Genomic DNA, 16,232 nt, shown 5'->3' with positions numbered 1-16,232 from the left:
GTGCGCAAGCGCGTGTCAGTATGTGTGTGCTAAAATATGTTCTGTGTGTAAATCACGCCTCTGTGACGCGACGGACCTCTGTATAAAGGAGACTGCTCCGTGTCTCCTGTGTTCGTTGAGAGTTGTGAGTTGTTTTAGTCTTTGAGTGTGAGTTAGTGTTGCAGCTACCTCCAGCCCCTTCGGGGGCTGGAAGGAAGCCTACCTTTTTGTACTTAGAGAGATTTTGACTCTGTTAGATTCTCTGTTTTTAGTCAAGTACTTATAATGTACTTCTCTTTATTATTTTCATTGCCAATTACTGTATTGGTGATTTTATATTTTGTAACTGTTTCTACCACTAAAGCTTTTTTATTATTCACTTTTATCTGGTGTCTGTCTGAAGTCATTTTTTAAGAGTTTACAACTTTTTAAGGTTTTGACTTTTTCCCCTTTCCCTACGGGGAAAGCCGCACTCATGGGAGAGAGGTTTTGAACACCTCCAGGGCACTCGAAGTAACTTCTGGCTGTGGAGCTGAACTAGACCTTTGGTAAGAATCAACAAGAGTGTTTTCTTAAGTTAAAAGTCTTTCACCTTTTCAGAGGCTGACGCTGCGCGGGCAGGTGTCAGTTGGGTATGCTCGGCGGACAATAAAGTACAAATCCCTTCACCCTAACCGGACGGACAGTTTGTCCGCAGTGGGCTCTTTGTACTAATAAGTCGAGCTGCCTCTCTCCATAAACAGCCCTGGGTGAGAGCCAAAAGGTACCAGACTCATACTTTACATTGTCTTTGTGGTTTTGCATTCTCCATTCAGACCTAAGGTCTACATTTCTAAAGTAAGGTGCATATCCTGGTCTCTAAAATAAATAGTTGCTGTAGAAAGTAATAATATTCACCAGTTAAAGAGGGTCTCATTGATAGCTCAGCTTTTATTCAGAGAAGTGTATTTATGTTAGTGTTAAATATGTAAATGTAATGTAATGTAAATATGTAAATATGTATATGTATATGTGTAATAGTAGGTTTATGCAAATGAGAAAGGTTATAACACCTGTTTGTGTTAACTTAAAGGTATAGTGTAGTGTTAGTGATAGTGTTTTGTTAAAAAAGATCTGGTAACTTGGTGGGTTTAGCACCCCACTGGGGGTTCCGGACGGCGTCGGGGTTTGCCCTAAGAGGTGAAGGGGCATTCAGTAACTCGGAGCTCATTACATAAAGATAGATAGATAGATAGATAGATAGATAGATAGATAGATAGATAGATAGATAGATAGATAGATAGATAGATAGATAGATAGTGACCTGTGGTATGACGATATCGGCCAGGGCTTTGGACAGCCGGTAGATCTCCATGGTGTTGTTGAGTTGCAGGGAGGAGTTGTGCTGGACATCGTACTTGATGCAGTCGTAGATGTCTGGGATTTTACTGATGTTGTAACGACCGTTCTTCATCTTAAAGTCTTTCTCCAGCTTGGACCATCGTCTCAGCATGAGTTCTAGAGTCTCACTGTGGTACAGCTGGATGTCTGATAACACATTAAAGGACAACTTTAGTTTTTTACAACAAGGGTTCATATTTTAGATTGTAATTAAAGAATATAAAAGATGAGTGTTAAATTGATTTCATTTACTTCTTTCTATTGTTTTAGAGATTCTTATTTCAGTGGTTGGGGGCATGCGTACAAGGGGCTAAATATGTCATTTTACACGGAATAAGCCCATTCCCAAGATACAACGCAACCATTCATGGTTGAATGTGACTTATGGGGGCTAGAAGTGTTACTGTAAATAGCAATAAAGAAACTGCTGGCTTATTGTGTCTAAAAAGACATATTTAGCCACTTGTACGCATGCCCCCGTGCGTACGCATGCCCCACATTTTAGCACAGTAAACACAATAAAACAATAGAACGAAGCAAATGAAAACATTTTAACACTCACTTTTTCTTTTCTCTAATTACAATCTAAAATATGAACCCTTGTTGTAAAAAAACAAAGTTGTCCTTTAATATCATAATAACATGATATAAATCATTTAAATACAGCTGGATGTCTGTTAATACAGTAACATCATCTGGATGTGTGGGAACATGGTATAAATCTTACATTTACACTTTATATCAATGTCTGACTATCAAACACTGTTGTTCATTTTATCTCTAATAAAGTATGCAATCAATGAATCAATGAATCAATCAATCACATACAAGTAAAGATAACTTTGGGTCTGATCAAAAGTGTACGTTTTAGTTTATTACAACCGAGGGTCGCAGTATACCTTGAGAAATGTTGCAGCTTGTCTCCGTCTGTGTCTGTCAGTCAGTCAGTTTGTCGCTCTGACATCATGCTCTGATGTCACTGTTCAGGGGAACCACTCTTAACAGAATGGGGTTAGCCACACTGACATCACGCTCTGGCTTGATGTCCCTTTTATGCCCTTATATAGTCGACAATGTTATGTCAGAACATGCCCATATATGAGCATTCCCAGATAAGACTTGCAAATTAATTACGTCCTTGTCCGTTTTATGCCCGTATATGGAGATCCCTGTCCCGATGTCATCAATATCAAGGGCATATCTGGGAAAGCCCATATTTGGTAAAGCCCATATATGTAATACAGTCTATGTAATACACATATACTGTATAAAAGATGTGGACAAAGCAAAGCCATTGGTTTCTATGCAGCGCAAATGACAAAATATGGGTCCTTGGCATGGGTGTCGCCATCATAGATTGTAAAGGCACCAGAGGATGCTATTGGCTGCCAACGGTCAAGTGCAACTGCAGGGAACTGAATTTGCCCCTTGGGATAATAAAGGTATCTATCTGGATACATGGGAGAATGTGGTCGGAGCCTCCCGAAATACAGCACACGAAGAAGAACACAGCCGGCTGCATAGATATATTAGTTGGCCACCCCCCCCCCCCCCTTTATCATCAATTTTAAAATAAATGGGACCTTATTTTCACAAAACGCATATCATCGTGATTGAAAGGCAATTTTTAACTAGCGATAGGAACCATAAAGTATGTATGAAAGTGTTAATTAAGGTTAGAAAAACAAAAGGGGAAAATGAATGGGGTCCAATGGAGAACAATTCTTTTTGCGATCGGCCGGGGGGGGAAACAGCGCAACTAGCGGCCAATCATAGGAAGTTTTAGTTCCGTATTGGAGTCATTTTAAATCGGCAGAACTATGCCCCTGGTAATCAGTGTTGGGCAATATTACTTGGGAGAGTAATCGTTACTTATTACACCTTGGAAAAAGTAATAATATTATATTACTTATTACTTGGAATCAAGAGTAATATCTAATATATTAAGTTATATTCCTTTTTTTTTTTTTTTTTACCCCGCAAAAGAAAATAGATGTAGGCCTACAACAGAATCTGTTTAGCCAGCTCCTTTTAGAACTGAATCAAATGTATTGGAACAATAAGTCTCTGGGATGCAATTAAAAATATATATAATTAATGACAGGCTTTGTAATTAATTAATCTCAAATAATCACATTTTAATCGCACATCAATATTTGACCTGGGAACAGTGATAAACCTTTTTAATGGATTTTGGTATACAAGCGAATCAATTAACTCATTTTGCGCCAATCCCGAGTATACTCGTGAAAAATACTCAAGTATTACATGGTGCCAATCCCGAGTATACTCGTGAAAAGTAATATATTACTGTAACGGCGATTACAGTACCTGGTACAATGGCGGAAGGCCCCGATCACATCTCCGTCGCTGATTTCTCATCATCACGGCTCCACGAGCACAAAATAGTAATCCCATAACATTGAGGCAGACGGGAGGTCTCATCTTTAAGGTCCATTATCTCAAAACTAGACTTTCAAGTGGGAGGATGGCAATAGATGATCGCTAATAATAAACATGTTGATAAACAATGGTCCGCCATTACACAACACCACGAGTACGATCAGCGTCATGACGTCATGACGTCAGACCGGAAGTGCTTGCGCTATGGACTTCTGGCCTTCAAAATAAGATAGTGGCCGTTAATGGAGCCAGTGACAGGCACTCAGGAGATTATAATCCGTTAATGTCTCAGACTCTGAATGAGTTAATAATTAATATATATAAGCTAAGCAACAACACATTGCTTTTTTTATTACATTTAAAACACACAGTACTTTAGTATTTTGATCCTAGGCTCTGTACTTGGACTGCTCTTTCCCCTCTACACTCTACTCCTCAGAATAAATCAATATTAGGGTTTAGTCAGTGGTGATGTAAATAAAAGAAAGGGGTCCTCCTCAGTTTGTCATGGCCTAAGAGCCAGGTCGTGACAAATTAGACAAGGATATATGGAGACCCCTGTTGTAACTCTGAGGACCCTATAGGGGTCCCGGACGACATGTTGAAGACCCCTGCCTATATTATCCTTATAATAAATATTTTCTTTTCTGGCTTAAAAGTGTATTTTAGAAGTGATGTGGAGGGCTCTGGGGGGGTTCCCACTAAGGAAAGTAGGCTTTCAACTCCCTAAAACCGTCTATTTCGGTGAGTAGTGAAACTATGTGTATTTCTTATGTTTACATTTTACAACAGGCGAGAGGCTAGCAGTTAGCACAATGGCTCAGTGTAGTGGAGGCTAAACTAACGGCTAAACAGCAACATCGCATTGCGTTGCTTGAGGCTTGATGTGCTGTGGTGATATGCAAAGCATAATTTGCGAAGCCGTGCTTTTGTCCACGCTCCCGATTGCTTTTTAAATGTTAATGTCCCAGCCATCCACTTAGCGTTTTCGAGCTTGGGGATCCGCTATAGATGCGGTGGACGGGCCACTTTTGGCCGTTTTGGCCTAGTTTTTCCGGGCTGCGAGGGGGTCCGCGGGGGTCCCCAAGGGTGGGGGACCCCTCGGGGACCCCCTGGGAGCCGGCCCCGTCCCTCCAGGTGGCTCTGGGGCCGAGCTGTCTAAGCGCGCCGTGCACTGTGGACGACAGAATGTTGTGCTGTCCAGCCTGTCTTCTATGACGGTTTGACAGCAACGCTCACCCGTCTCATAAGCTACGTCATAACTGTGCGCAGGCTGCGGCAGATCGACAAGCTACATAGCATCTCTGTTGATATGTGTTATAGTTTGTAGGTCTGTTCTATTTTTGCATGATGCGGCAACTTCAAGTAACGGGTAACGAGGGCTTTTTTTTTGCGGAGTAAAGCGTTACATATTACCAGTTTTGACAGAGTAATACCTTATATTACTCGTTACTGGATAAAGTAATAATATTACAGTAATATATTATTAGTAATTCGTTACTGCCCAACACTACTGGTAATACATATAAACAATACAGTGTTTATATGTAATACATATAAACACTGTTTTAAATGTAATACATTTACCAGAGAACTGTGGCGTTAGTGATAGTTTATAATTATTAAGTGTTTATGTTTACCAGAGAACTGTGGCGTTAGTGATAGTTTATAATTATTAAGTGTTTATGTTTACCAGAGAACTGTGGCGTTAGTGATAGTTTATAATTATTAAGTGTTTATGTTTACCAGAGAACTGTGGCGTTAGTGATAGTTTATAATTATTAAGTGTTTATGTTTACCAGAGAACTTTGGGTCGTCCATCTTCAGTCTGATCTGCATGGTGAGGTTTTGGATCAGAGAGTAAACCTTGTCACATGTTTTCACTGGATTCTTGATCATCTGCATGGACTGGACCAGAGAGCGGCCTCTAGTGGGCGCCAGCTGGAATGACAATGATATAGTAGATCAATAATACCTTGTCATAGCCCTCTGTAGTGAAGTCTCTAATAGTAGATCTATATATACCTTGTCATAGTCCTCTGTAGTGAAGTCTCTAATAGTAGATCTATATATACCTTGTCATAGTCCTCTGTAGTGAAGTCTCTAATAGTAGATCTATATATACCTTGTCATAGTCCTCTGTAGTGAAGTCTCTAATAGTAGATCTATATATACCTTGTCATAGTCCTCTGTAGTGAAGTCTCTAATAGTAGATCTATATATACCTTGTCATAGTCCTCTGTAGTGAAGTCTCTAATAGTAGATCTATATATCATACCTTGTCATAGTCCTCAGTAGATCTATATATACCTTGTCATAGACCTATGTAGTGAAGTCTTGGGGTTAGGGTTAGGTTTAATAGTAGATCTATATATCATACCTTGTCATAGTCCTCTGTAGTGAAGTCTCTGTCTCTCTGCAGGATGTCGTGCAGTCTGGTTTTAACCCTTTGTTGACAGCTGCTCAGAGAGTCGCTGTCGCTGTCCAGCAGACCGTTCATGTTGGCACTCTTTACCATCTGGACGAGGATGGGGGTGAGCTCTCCTTCTAGAGCCAGGAGACCCTAAATATATACATAAATATATACATACATATATAAATACATATTTACATACATATATACATACATATATACATAAATATATACATAAATATATATATACATACATATATACATAAATATATACATAATATATAAATACATATATACACTCTTCACCATCTGGACCAGGATGGGGGTGAGCTCTCCTTCTAGAGCCAGGAGACCCTGTACAACAGGGGTCTTCAACGTTTTCAGACCGGGGACCCCCAAACTGATGGGGAGATGGAGCAGGGACCCCCTACCACTTCGTAGGGTGGGGGGGTCGGGGCTACGACATATTTTTTATTTTAAACATGTACAAGTTACAGCGAGCAGGGTGGGCCGTACCACTACCATTTCTAAACATACTACTTATTAACTGAGAACCAATGTCAATAATATCAACAATCTGTCAATTGCATAGTAATCATGTATTCAAGCTATTCAAAATGGATAGAATCATGATTAATTTGTTAACATAAATGTGAAAAAAAAGAAAAACATTTTTTGAAATCTTTTTTTTTTTTTTTTTTTTGCAATAATTGCGCGGACCCCCTGCAGTACCTCCGCGGACCCCCTAGGGGTCGCGGACCCCCTGTTGAAGACCCCTGCTGTACAACATATATACACCCATATATACAATATATATATATATATATATATATATATATATATATATATATATACATACATATATACTATACACTCTTTACCATCTGGACCAGGATGGGGTGAGCTCTCCTTCTAGAGCCAGGAGACCCTAAATATATATATACATAAATATATAAATACATATATACACCAGTAAGACTCCCTAATCAGGAGATAAGCGACCGTTGGTCGCTTATCTCCACAATCTGTCGGTAGATAATGCCGGTCTTATATAAGGGTCATTTGTGTACGGTGTGATGTCATACTGATGTCAGCAGTGTGATGTCATACTGATGTCAGCAGCTATGTCTCTATATATGGAGTTATATGTTGTTCGTGTCCAAATATGGGGCTTGTGAGGTCAGACTTAATGAGATTCGTCGGTTATCTCCATATATGGAGGGATGTGTTGGTTATCTCCATATCTGGAGATTCAACCTTCAATGTGTAACTATGGCTACCTAACGACTAGCCACATGACGTGAAGGTGAGTGAGGGTCTTTGTAACAGCCACCCCCAGATTTCCCGTGGAAATCTGTACAATATCGAGAAGGCCCGAACGGAAACTCTTAGTCAACTGGCCACCCCATCAAAGAGTAAAGGGACATCAAGGCCTCTCTCTTGTCAATGGGCTGGTGTCGGCCACCCCGTACGGGTTCTAGTCTGAGGTGATAGCCTGCCACCCCGTTAGTAGGCAGGGGTCCCGACAAGCCAAGGGGTCGATTGCACCAGCTTCCTCCTGCCGCGAAGGGTGCCAGCATGACTCACACCATCCTTCCTAGACGATTTTGACATCTTGTTAATCTGTCGGTAGATATAGACAGGGCTAACGGTGTAAAAACCTGATTAAAGGGTGTACCAAACTTTTCTCAATTGATTCTTATGTATTTTTTCCTGTAGAATCCATTTCTGCAATATACATTTTTATATCGCGCATAATTAATGAGATAATTAGCATTTTTGACTAATTATGCTAATTATCTCATTAATTATGCACAATACAACAATATACTTTTCAGAAATGGATTCTACGGGAAGAATTACATAAAGATCAACTGAGAAAAGTGTGGTAAACCCTTTTATCAATTTTTGATGAATTCTTTCCCGTTCTTTCTGCCCATGTGTCAAATTATTTGTAACATGGGTGGAAATGACAGGACAAACCCTATTTAAAAAATGATAAAAGGGTTTACCAAACTTTTCTCTGTTGATTCTTATGTATTTCTTCCTGTAGAATCCATTTCTGCAATATACATTATTGTATTGTGCATCATTAATGAGTTAATTAGCATATTTGAAGCATATTTGACATATGAGGGGAAATAACACGAAAAACCTATAACAATTTGATAAAAGGGTTTAACAAACTTTACTCAGTTGATCCTTGTGTATTTTTTCCTGTACAATCCATTTCTGCTATGTACATTTTTGTATTGTGCATATTTAATGAGATAATTAGCATATTTGACACATCGGTGGAAATAACAGGGCAAACCCTATATCAATTCTTTCAATGGACTACAGTACTGTAACGAGTACAGTAGAGTACAGTAAGATACAGTACAGCAAGGTACAGTAGAGTACAGTACAGTAAGGTACAGTAGAGTACAGTAAAGTACAGTAAGGTAAAGTAGAGTACAGTACAGTAAAGTACAGCAGAGTACAGTAAAGTACAGTACAGTATATTATTTGACACATCGGTGGAAATAACAGGGCAAACCCTATATCAATTCTTTCAATGGACTACAGTACTGTAACGAGTACAGTAGAGTACAGTAAGATACAGTACAGCAAGGTACAGTAGAGTACAGTACAGTAAAGTACAGTAGAGTACAGTTGAGTACAGTACAGTAAGGTACAGTAGTGTACAGTCAAGTACAGTACATTAAATTACAGTAAAGTACAGTAAGGTACAGTACAGTACAGTACACACAGGGTATAGCTGCTCAGATTCACCGCTCCACTGTACCCTACCTTACTGTACTTTACCTTACTGTACCTTACTGCGCTGTACTGTACTGTACCTTACTGTACTGTACTTCGCAGTACTCTACTGTACCTTACTGTACTGTACTTGACTGTACCTTACTGCACTTTACCTTACTGTACTCAACTGTACTCTACTGTACTTTACTGTACTTTACTGTACTCTGCTATACCTTACTGTTCTGTACTCAACTGTACTCTACTGTACTTTACTGTACTTTACTGTACTCTGCTGTACCTTACTGTACTGTACTCTACTGTACCGTACCGTACCGTACTGTATTGTACTGTACTGTACTGTACCTTACTGTACTGTACTTTAATGTACTCTACTGTACCTAAGAGTACTGTAGTCCATTAAAAGAATTGTTATAGGGTTTGCCCTGTTATTTCCACCGATGTGTCAAATATGCTAATTATCTAATTATATATGCACAATACAAAAATGTACATGGCAGAAATGGATTCTAGAGGGAAAAATACAAAAGGATCAACTGAGAAAGGTTTGTTAAACCCTTTTATCAAATTGTTATAGGGTTTGCCCTGTTATTTCCGCCCATGTGTCAAATATGCTAATTATCTCATTAATGATGCACAATACAAAAATGTATATTGCAGAAATGGATTCTACAGGAAAAAATACATAAGAATCAACTGAGAAAAGTTTGGTAAACCCTTTTATCATTTTTTCAATAGGGTTTGTCCTGTCATTTCCACCCATGTTACAAATAATTTGACACATGGGCAGAAAGAACGGGAAAGAATTCATCAAAAATTGATAAAAGGGTCTACCACACTTTTCTCAGCTGACCTTTATGTAATTCTTCCCGTAGAATCCATTTCTGCAAAGTATATTGTTGTATTGTGCATAATTAATGAGATAATTAGCATAATTCGTCAAAAATGCTAATTATCTCATTAATTATGGCGCGATATAAAAATGTATATTGCAGAAATGGATTCTACAGGAAAAAATACATAAGAATCAATTGAGAAAAGTTTGGTACACCCTTTAATCAGGTTTTTACACCGTTAGCCCTGTCTAATAATGCCGGTCTTATTGCGACCGTCAGGGAGCAGTTTACTATGAAAACCTCCACCGGCCGTCCGTCCGTCCGTCGGTCACACGTCACACCTTTGCCCTGCTCATATCTCCGCATCAGTATGACATCACACCACATGTGTACACAAACCTTTGTGTACGTTGCTGTGGCAACAGTCTGTTGTTGCTGGTCTGTTAGTGTACATTAGCAACCACCTTAGCAACCATGGTTTTACCCTAGCAACCAACTGTTTACCCTAGCAACCAACTGTTTACCATAGCAACCATGTTTTTTTACCCTAGCAACCAACTGTTTACCATAGCAACCAGATACGCAGAGCAGGGATCTCCATATATGGGCATAAACAGGTGACATCACACTGATGTCAGATACTCAGAGCAGGGATTTCTCCATAATATATGGGCATAAAAGGGATTCTGTTAGGGATCTCCATATATGGGCATAAAAGGGATTCTGTTAGGGATCTCCATATATGGGCATACAAGGGATTCTGTTAGGGATCTCCATATATGGGCATAAAAGGGATTCTGTTAGGGATCTCCATATATGGGCATAAAAGGGATTCTGTTAGAGATCTCCATATATGGTCATAAAAGGGATTCTGTTAGGGATCTCCATATATGGGCATAAAAGGGATTCTGTTAGGGATCTCCATATATGGGCATAAAAGGGATTCTGTTAGCTGTTAGTGATCTCCATATATGGGCATAAAAGGGATGCTGTTAGGGATCTCCATATATGGGCATAAAAGGGATTCTGTTAGGGATCTCCATATATGGGCATGAAAGGGATTCTGTTAGGGATCTCCATATATGGGCATAAAAGGGATTGTATCCCAGATGATGCCCTGTTAGGAGATCCACACTAACAGAATCCATATATGGTCCTACCGACAGCTGCTATAAGCCAACCCTGGCGATAAGGTCTGAGTCGAAGAAATGCTTCTTTCCTGGCAAGAATTGCCCCTTTATACTGTAGGGCTCGTTTGTGTATTGTATGACATCACGCCACATCATCGGCTGAGGACTGTGTGATGTCATCATATCTCCATATATGGAGACATAAGTTGCTCATGCCCAAATATGGGCTGGTGAGGTCAGACTTAGTGTGATGCGTAGGTTATCTCCATATATGGAGATTCAACTTCAATGAGTAACCATGGCAAACTGTCAACTGCCCGTATGTCTTGATAATTGGTAAAACAAACTTTTGGCCGGAGTCTTACTGGTATAAGGGTCATTTGTGTACGGTGTGATGTCATACTGATGTCAGCAGTGTGATGTCATACTGATGCGGAGATATGAGCAGGGCAAAGGTGTGACGTGTGACGTGTGACCGACCGACGGACGGACGGCCGGTGGAGGTTTTGATACTAAACTTCGCAGTTTAGTATCTGACGGTCGCAATAAATATACCAGTAAGACTCCCTAATCGGGAGATAAGCGACCGTTGGTCGCTTATCTCCACAAATATCACAACCTCCACCTCTCACGTCATACGGGCAGCCATAGTTACACCTGGAATGTTGAATCTCCATATATGGAGATAACCTACGCATCACACAAAGTCTGACCTCACCAACCCATACTTGGGCATGGACGACTTATATCTCCATATACGGAGATGGCCATATATGGAGATACGATGACATCACAGAGTCCACAGCTGATGATGTGGCGTGATGTCATACAATACACAAACAAGCCCTATATAAAGGGGCAATTCTCACCAGGGAAGAGAGCATTGCCTGGAATGTTGAATCTCCATATATGGAGATAACCTACGCATCACACAAAGTCTGACCTCACCAGCCCATACTTGGGCATGGACGACTTATATCTCCATATACGGAGATGGCCATATATGGAGATACGATGACATCACAGAGTCCACAGCTGATGATGTGGCGTGATGTCATACAATACACAAACAAGCCCTATATAAAGGGGCAATTCTCACCAGGGAAGAGAGCATTGCCTGGAATGTTGAATCTCCATCTATGGAGAAACCTACGCATCACACAAAGTCTGACCTCACCAGCCCATGGCAGCCCATACTTGGGCATGGACGACTTATATCTCCATATACGGAGATGGCCATATATGGAGATACGATGACATCACAGAGTCCACAGCTGATGATGTGGCGTGATGTCATTGCGACCGTCAGGGAGCAGTTTACTATGAAAACCTCCACCGGCCGTCCGTCCGTCGGTCGGTCACACGTCACACCTTTGCCCTGCTCATATCTCCGCATCAGTATATAGGGCTTGTTTGTTTATTGTATGACATCACGCCACATCATCAGCTGTGGACTCTGTGATGTCATCGTATCGCATCAGTATATAGGGCTTGTTTGTTTATTGTATGACATCACGCCACATCATCAGCTGTGGACTCTGTGATGTCATCGTATCTCCATATATGGCCATCTCCGTATATGGAGATATAAGTCGTCCATGCCCAAGTATGGGCTGGTGAGGTCAGACTTTGTGTGATGCGTAGGTTATCTCCATATATGGAGATTCAACATTCCAGGCAATGCTCTCTTCCCTGGTGAGAATTGCCCCTTTATATAGGGCTTGTTTGTGTATTGTATGACATCACGCCACATCATCAGCTGTGGACTCTGTGATGTCATCGTATCTCCATATATGGCCATCTCCGTATATGGAGATATAAGTCGTCCATGCCCAAGTATGGGCTGGTGAGGTCAGACTTTGTGTGATGCGTAGGTTATCTCCATATATGGAGATTCAACATTCCAGGTGTAACTATGGCTACCCGTATGACGTGAGAGGTGGAGGTTGTGATATTTGTGGAGATAAGCGACCAACGGTCGCTTATCTCCCGATTAGGGAGTCTTACTGGTACAATACACAGGGCAAAGGTGTGACGTGTGACGTGTGACCGACCGACCGACCGACCGACCGACGGACGGCCGGTGGAGGTTTTGATACCAGTAAGACTCCCTAATCGGGAGATAAGCGACCGTTGGTCGCTTATCTCCACAAATATCACAACCTCCACCTCTCACGTCATACGGGTAGCCATAGTTACACCTGGAATGTTGAATCTCCATATATGGAGATAACCTACGCATCACACAAAGTCTGACCTCACCAGCCCATACTTGGGCATGGACGACTTATATCTCCATATACGGAGATGGCCATATATGGAGATACGATGACATCACAGAGTCCACAGCTGATGATGTGGCGTGATGTCATACAATACACAAACAAGCCCTATATAAAGGGGCAATTCTCACCAGGGAAGAGAGCATTGCCTGGAATGTTGAATCTCCATATATGGAGATAACCTACGCATCACACAAAGTCTGACCTCACCAGCCCATACTTGGGCATGGACGACTTATATCTCCATATACGGAGATGGCCATATATGGAGATACGATGACATCACAGAGTCCACAGCTGATGATGTGGCGTGATGTCATACAATAAACAAACAAGCCCTATATACTGATGCGATACGATGACATCACAGAGTCCACAGCTGATGATGTGGCGTGATGTCATACAATAAACAAACAAGCCCTATATACTGATGCGGAGATATGAGCAGGGCAAAGGTGTGACGTGTGACCGACCGACGGACGGCCGGTGGAGGTTTTCATAGTAAACTGCTCCCTGACGGTCGCAACTAAACTGCGACCTGACGGTCGCAATAAATACATATATACACCAGTAAGACTCCCTAATCGGGAGATAAGCGACCGTTGGTCGCTTATCTCCACAAATAGGCCAAAAGTTTGTTTTACCAATTATTACACTCTATGTGAACATTTACATCAACAAATCCCAAGTACTATGCAGAACGACCCATTTCAAGTTTTTAATGTACAACAATATTTAGAAAATAGGTCTACAAGCTGACAGTCCTCGTCCCTTATATTCCCATAGGTTATATGGAGATCTCAGTGTTTGTCAGTCCTTGTTCATTTATGCCCATATATGGACATCTCTATATCTACTGTAACAGTCCTTGTCCCTTTATGCCCATATATGGAGATCTCTTAACTTTAAGTCCTTGTCCCTTTTATGCCCATATATGGATATTCCTGATGTCATCAGTATATGAACATATATGGGCTTTCTGATATGCCCATATATGGAGATCTCTTAACTGTAAGCCCTTGTCCCTTTTATGCCCATATATGGATATCCCTGATGTCATCCGTATATGCCCATATATGGGCTTTCTAATATGCCCATATATGGAGATCTCTGTATCTCCATATATGGGTATAAAAGGATACTTCAGGTCTGACATCAGGTTTGTTTATATTGGGTTGCTAGGTTTGACATCACAAACTCTATGGGCCATCTGACCTAGAAATCTATATTTGGGCATAGATGACTCATCGTGACCTCATCACACGTCAACCGCACGTGTGACGTGCGGTCGACCGCACGTGTGACCGACGGACGGCCGGTGGAGGTTTTCATACTAAACTGCGACCTTACTGTCGCAATAAATACATATATACCAGTAAGACTCCCTAATCGGGAGATAAGCGACCGTTGGTCGCTTATCTCCACAAATATCACAACCTCCACCTCTCACGTCATACGGGTAGCCATAGTTACACCTGGAATGTTGAATCTCCATATATGGAGATAACCTACGCATCACACAAAGTCTGACCTCACCAGCCCATACTTGGGCATGGACGACTTATATCTCCATATACGGAGATGGCCATATATGGAGATACGATGACATCACAGAGTCCACAGCTGATGATGTGGCGTGATGTCATACAATTCTCACCAGGGAAGAGAGCATTGCCTGGAATGTTGAATCTCCATATATGGAGATAACCTACGCATCACACAAAGTCTGACCTCACCAGCCCATACTTGGGCATGGACGACTTATATCTCCATATACGGAGATGGCCATATATGGAGATACGATGACATCACAGAGTCCACAGCTGATGATGTGGCGTGATGTCATACAATAAACAAACAAGCCCTATATACTGATGCGATACGATGACATCACAGAGTCCACAGCTGATGATGTGGCGTGATGTCATACAATAAACAAACAAGCCCTATATACTGATGCGGAGATATGAGCAGGGCAAAGGTGTGACGTGTGACGTGTGACCGACCGACCGACCGACCGACCGACCGACGGACGGACGGCCGGTGGAGGTTTTCATAGTAAACTGCTCCCTGACGGTCGCTACTATATACACGCTTCACCATCTGGACCAGGATGGGGTGAGTTCTTCTTCTAGAGCCAGGAGACCCTAAATATATACATAAATATATACACATACACCAGTAAGACTCCCTAATCGGGAGATAAGCGACCGTTGGTCGCTTATCTCCACAAATAGGCCAAAAGTTTGTTTTACCAATTATCAAGACATACGGGCAGTTGACAGTTTGCCATGGTTACTCATTGAAGTTGAATCTCCATATATGGAGATAACCTACGCATCACACTAAGTCTGACCTCACCAGCCCATATTTGGGCATGAGCAACTTATGTCTCCATATATGGAGATATGATGACATCACACAGTCCTCAGCCGATGATGTGGCGTGATGTCATACAATACACAAACGAGCCCTACAGTATAAAGGGGCAATTCTTGCCAGGAAAGAAGCATTTCTTCGACTCAGACCTTATCGCCAGGGTTGGCTTATAGCAGCTGTCGGTAGGACCATATATGGATTCTGTTAGTGTGGATCTCCTAACAGGGCATCATCTGGGATACAATCCCTTTTATGCCCATATATGGAGATCCCTAACAGAATCCCTTTCATGCCCATATATGGAGATCCCTAACAGAATCCCTTTTATGCCCATATATGGAGATCCCTAACAGCATCCCTTTTATGCCCATATATGGAGATCACTAACAGCTAACAGAATCCCTTTTATGCCCATATATGGAGATCCCTAACAGAATCCCTTTTATGCCCATATATGGAGATCCCTAACAGAATCCCTTTTATGCCCATATATGGAGATCCCTAACAGAATCCCCTTTATGCCCATATATGGAGATCCCTAACAGAATCCCTTTTATGCCCATATATGGAGATCCCTAACAGAATCCCTTGTATGCCCATATATGGAGATCCCTAACAGAATCCCTTTTATGCCCATATATGGAGATCCCTAACAGAATCCCTTTTA

General features: G+C 41.3%; 1 protein-coding gene across 1 annotated transcript in view; it reads right to left on the bottom strand.

Moving 5' to 3' along the window:
* Positions 1-16,232, bottom strand: part of ppip5k2 (diphosphoinositol pentakisphosphate kinase 2) — a 132,949-nt gene that overhangs the window by 48,567 nt on the left and 68,150 nt on the right. Inside the window, exons 16-18 of the mRNA XM_080743233.1 lie at positions 6,143-6,325; positions 5,562-5,703; positions 1,283-1,506 (exon numbers count right to left, since the gene is read on the bottom strand). Coding sequence (XP_080599359.1) covers positions 1,283-1,506; positions 5,562-5,703; positions 6,143-6,325 — 549 coding nt within the window. The remainder of the gene's footprint in view (positions 1-1,282; positions 1,507-5,561; positions 5,704-6,142; positions 6,326-16,232) is intronic.

Source organism: Nannobrachium achirus (assembly GCF_963921795.1).
Source record: "Nannobrachium achirus genome assembly, chromosome: 15".
Taxonomy (NCBI): Eukaryota; Metazoa; Chordata; class Actinopteri; order Myctophiformes; family Myctophidae; genus Nannobrachium; species Nannobrachium achirus.
The sequence above is the reverse complement of the archived record's forward strand: the minus strand, read 5'-3'. Positions and strand labels throughout refer to the sequence as shown.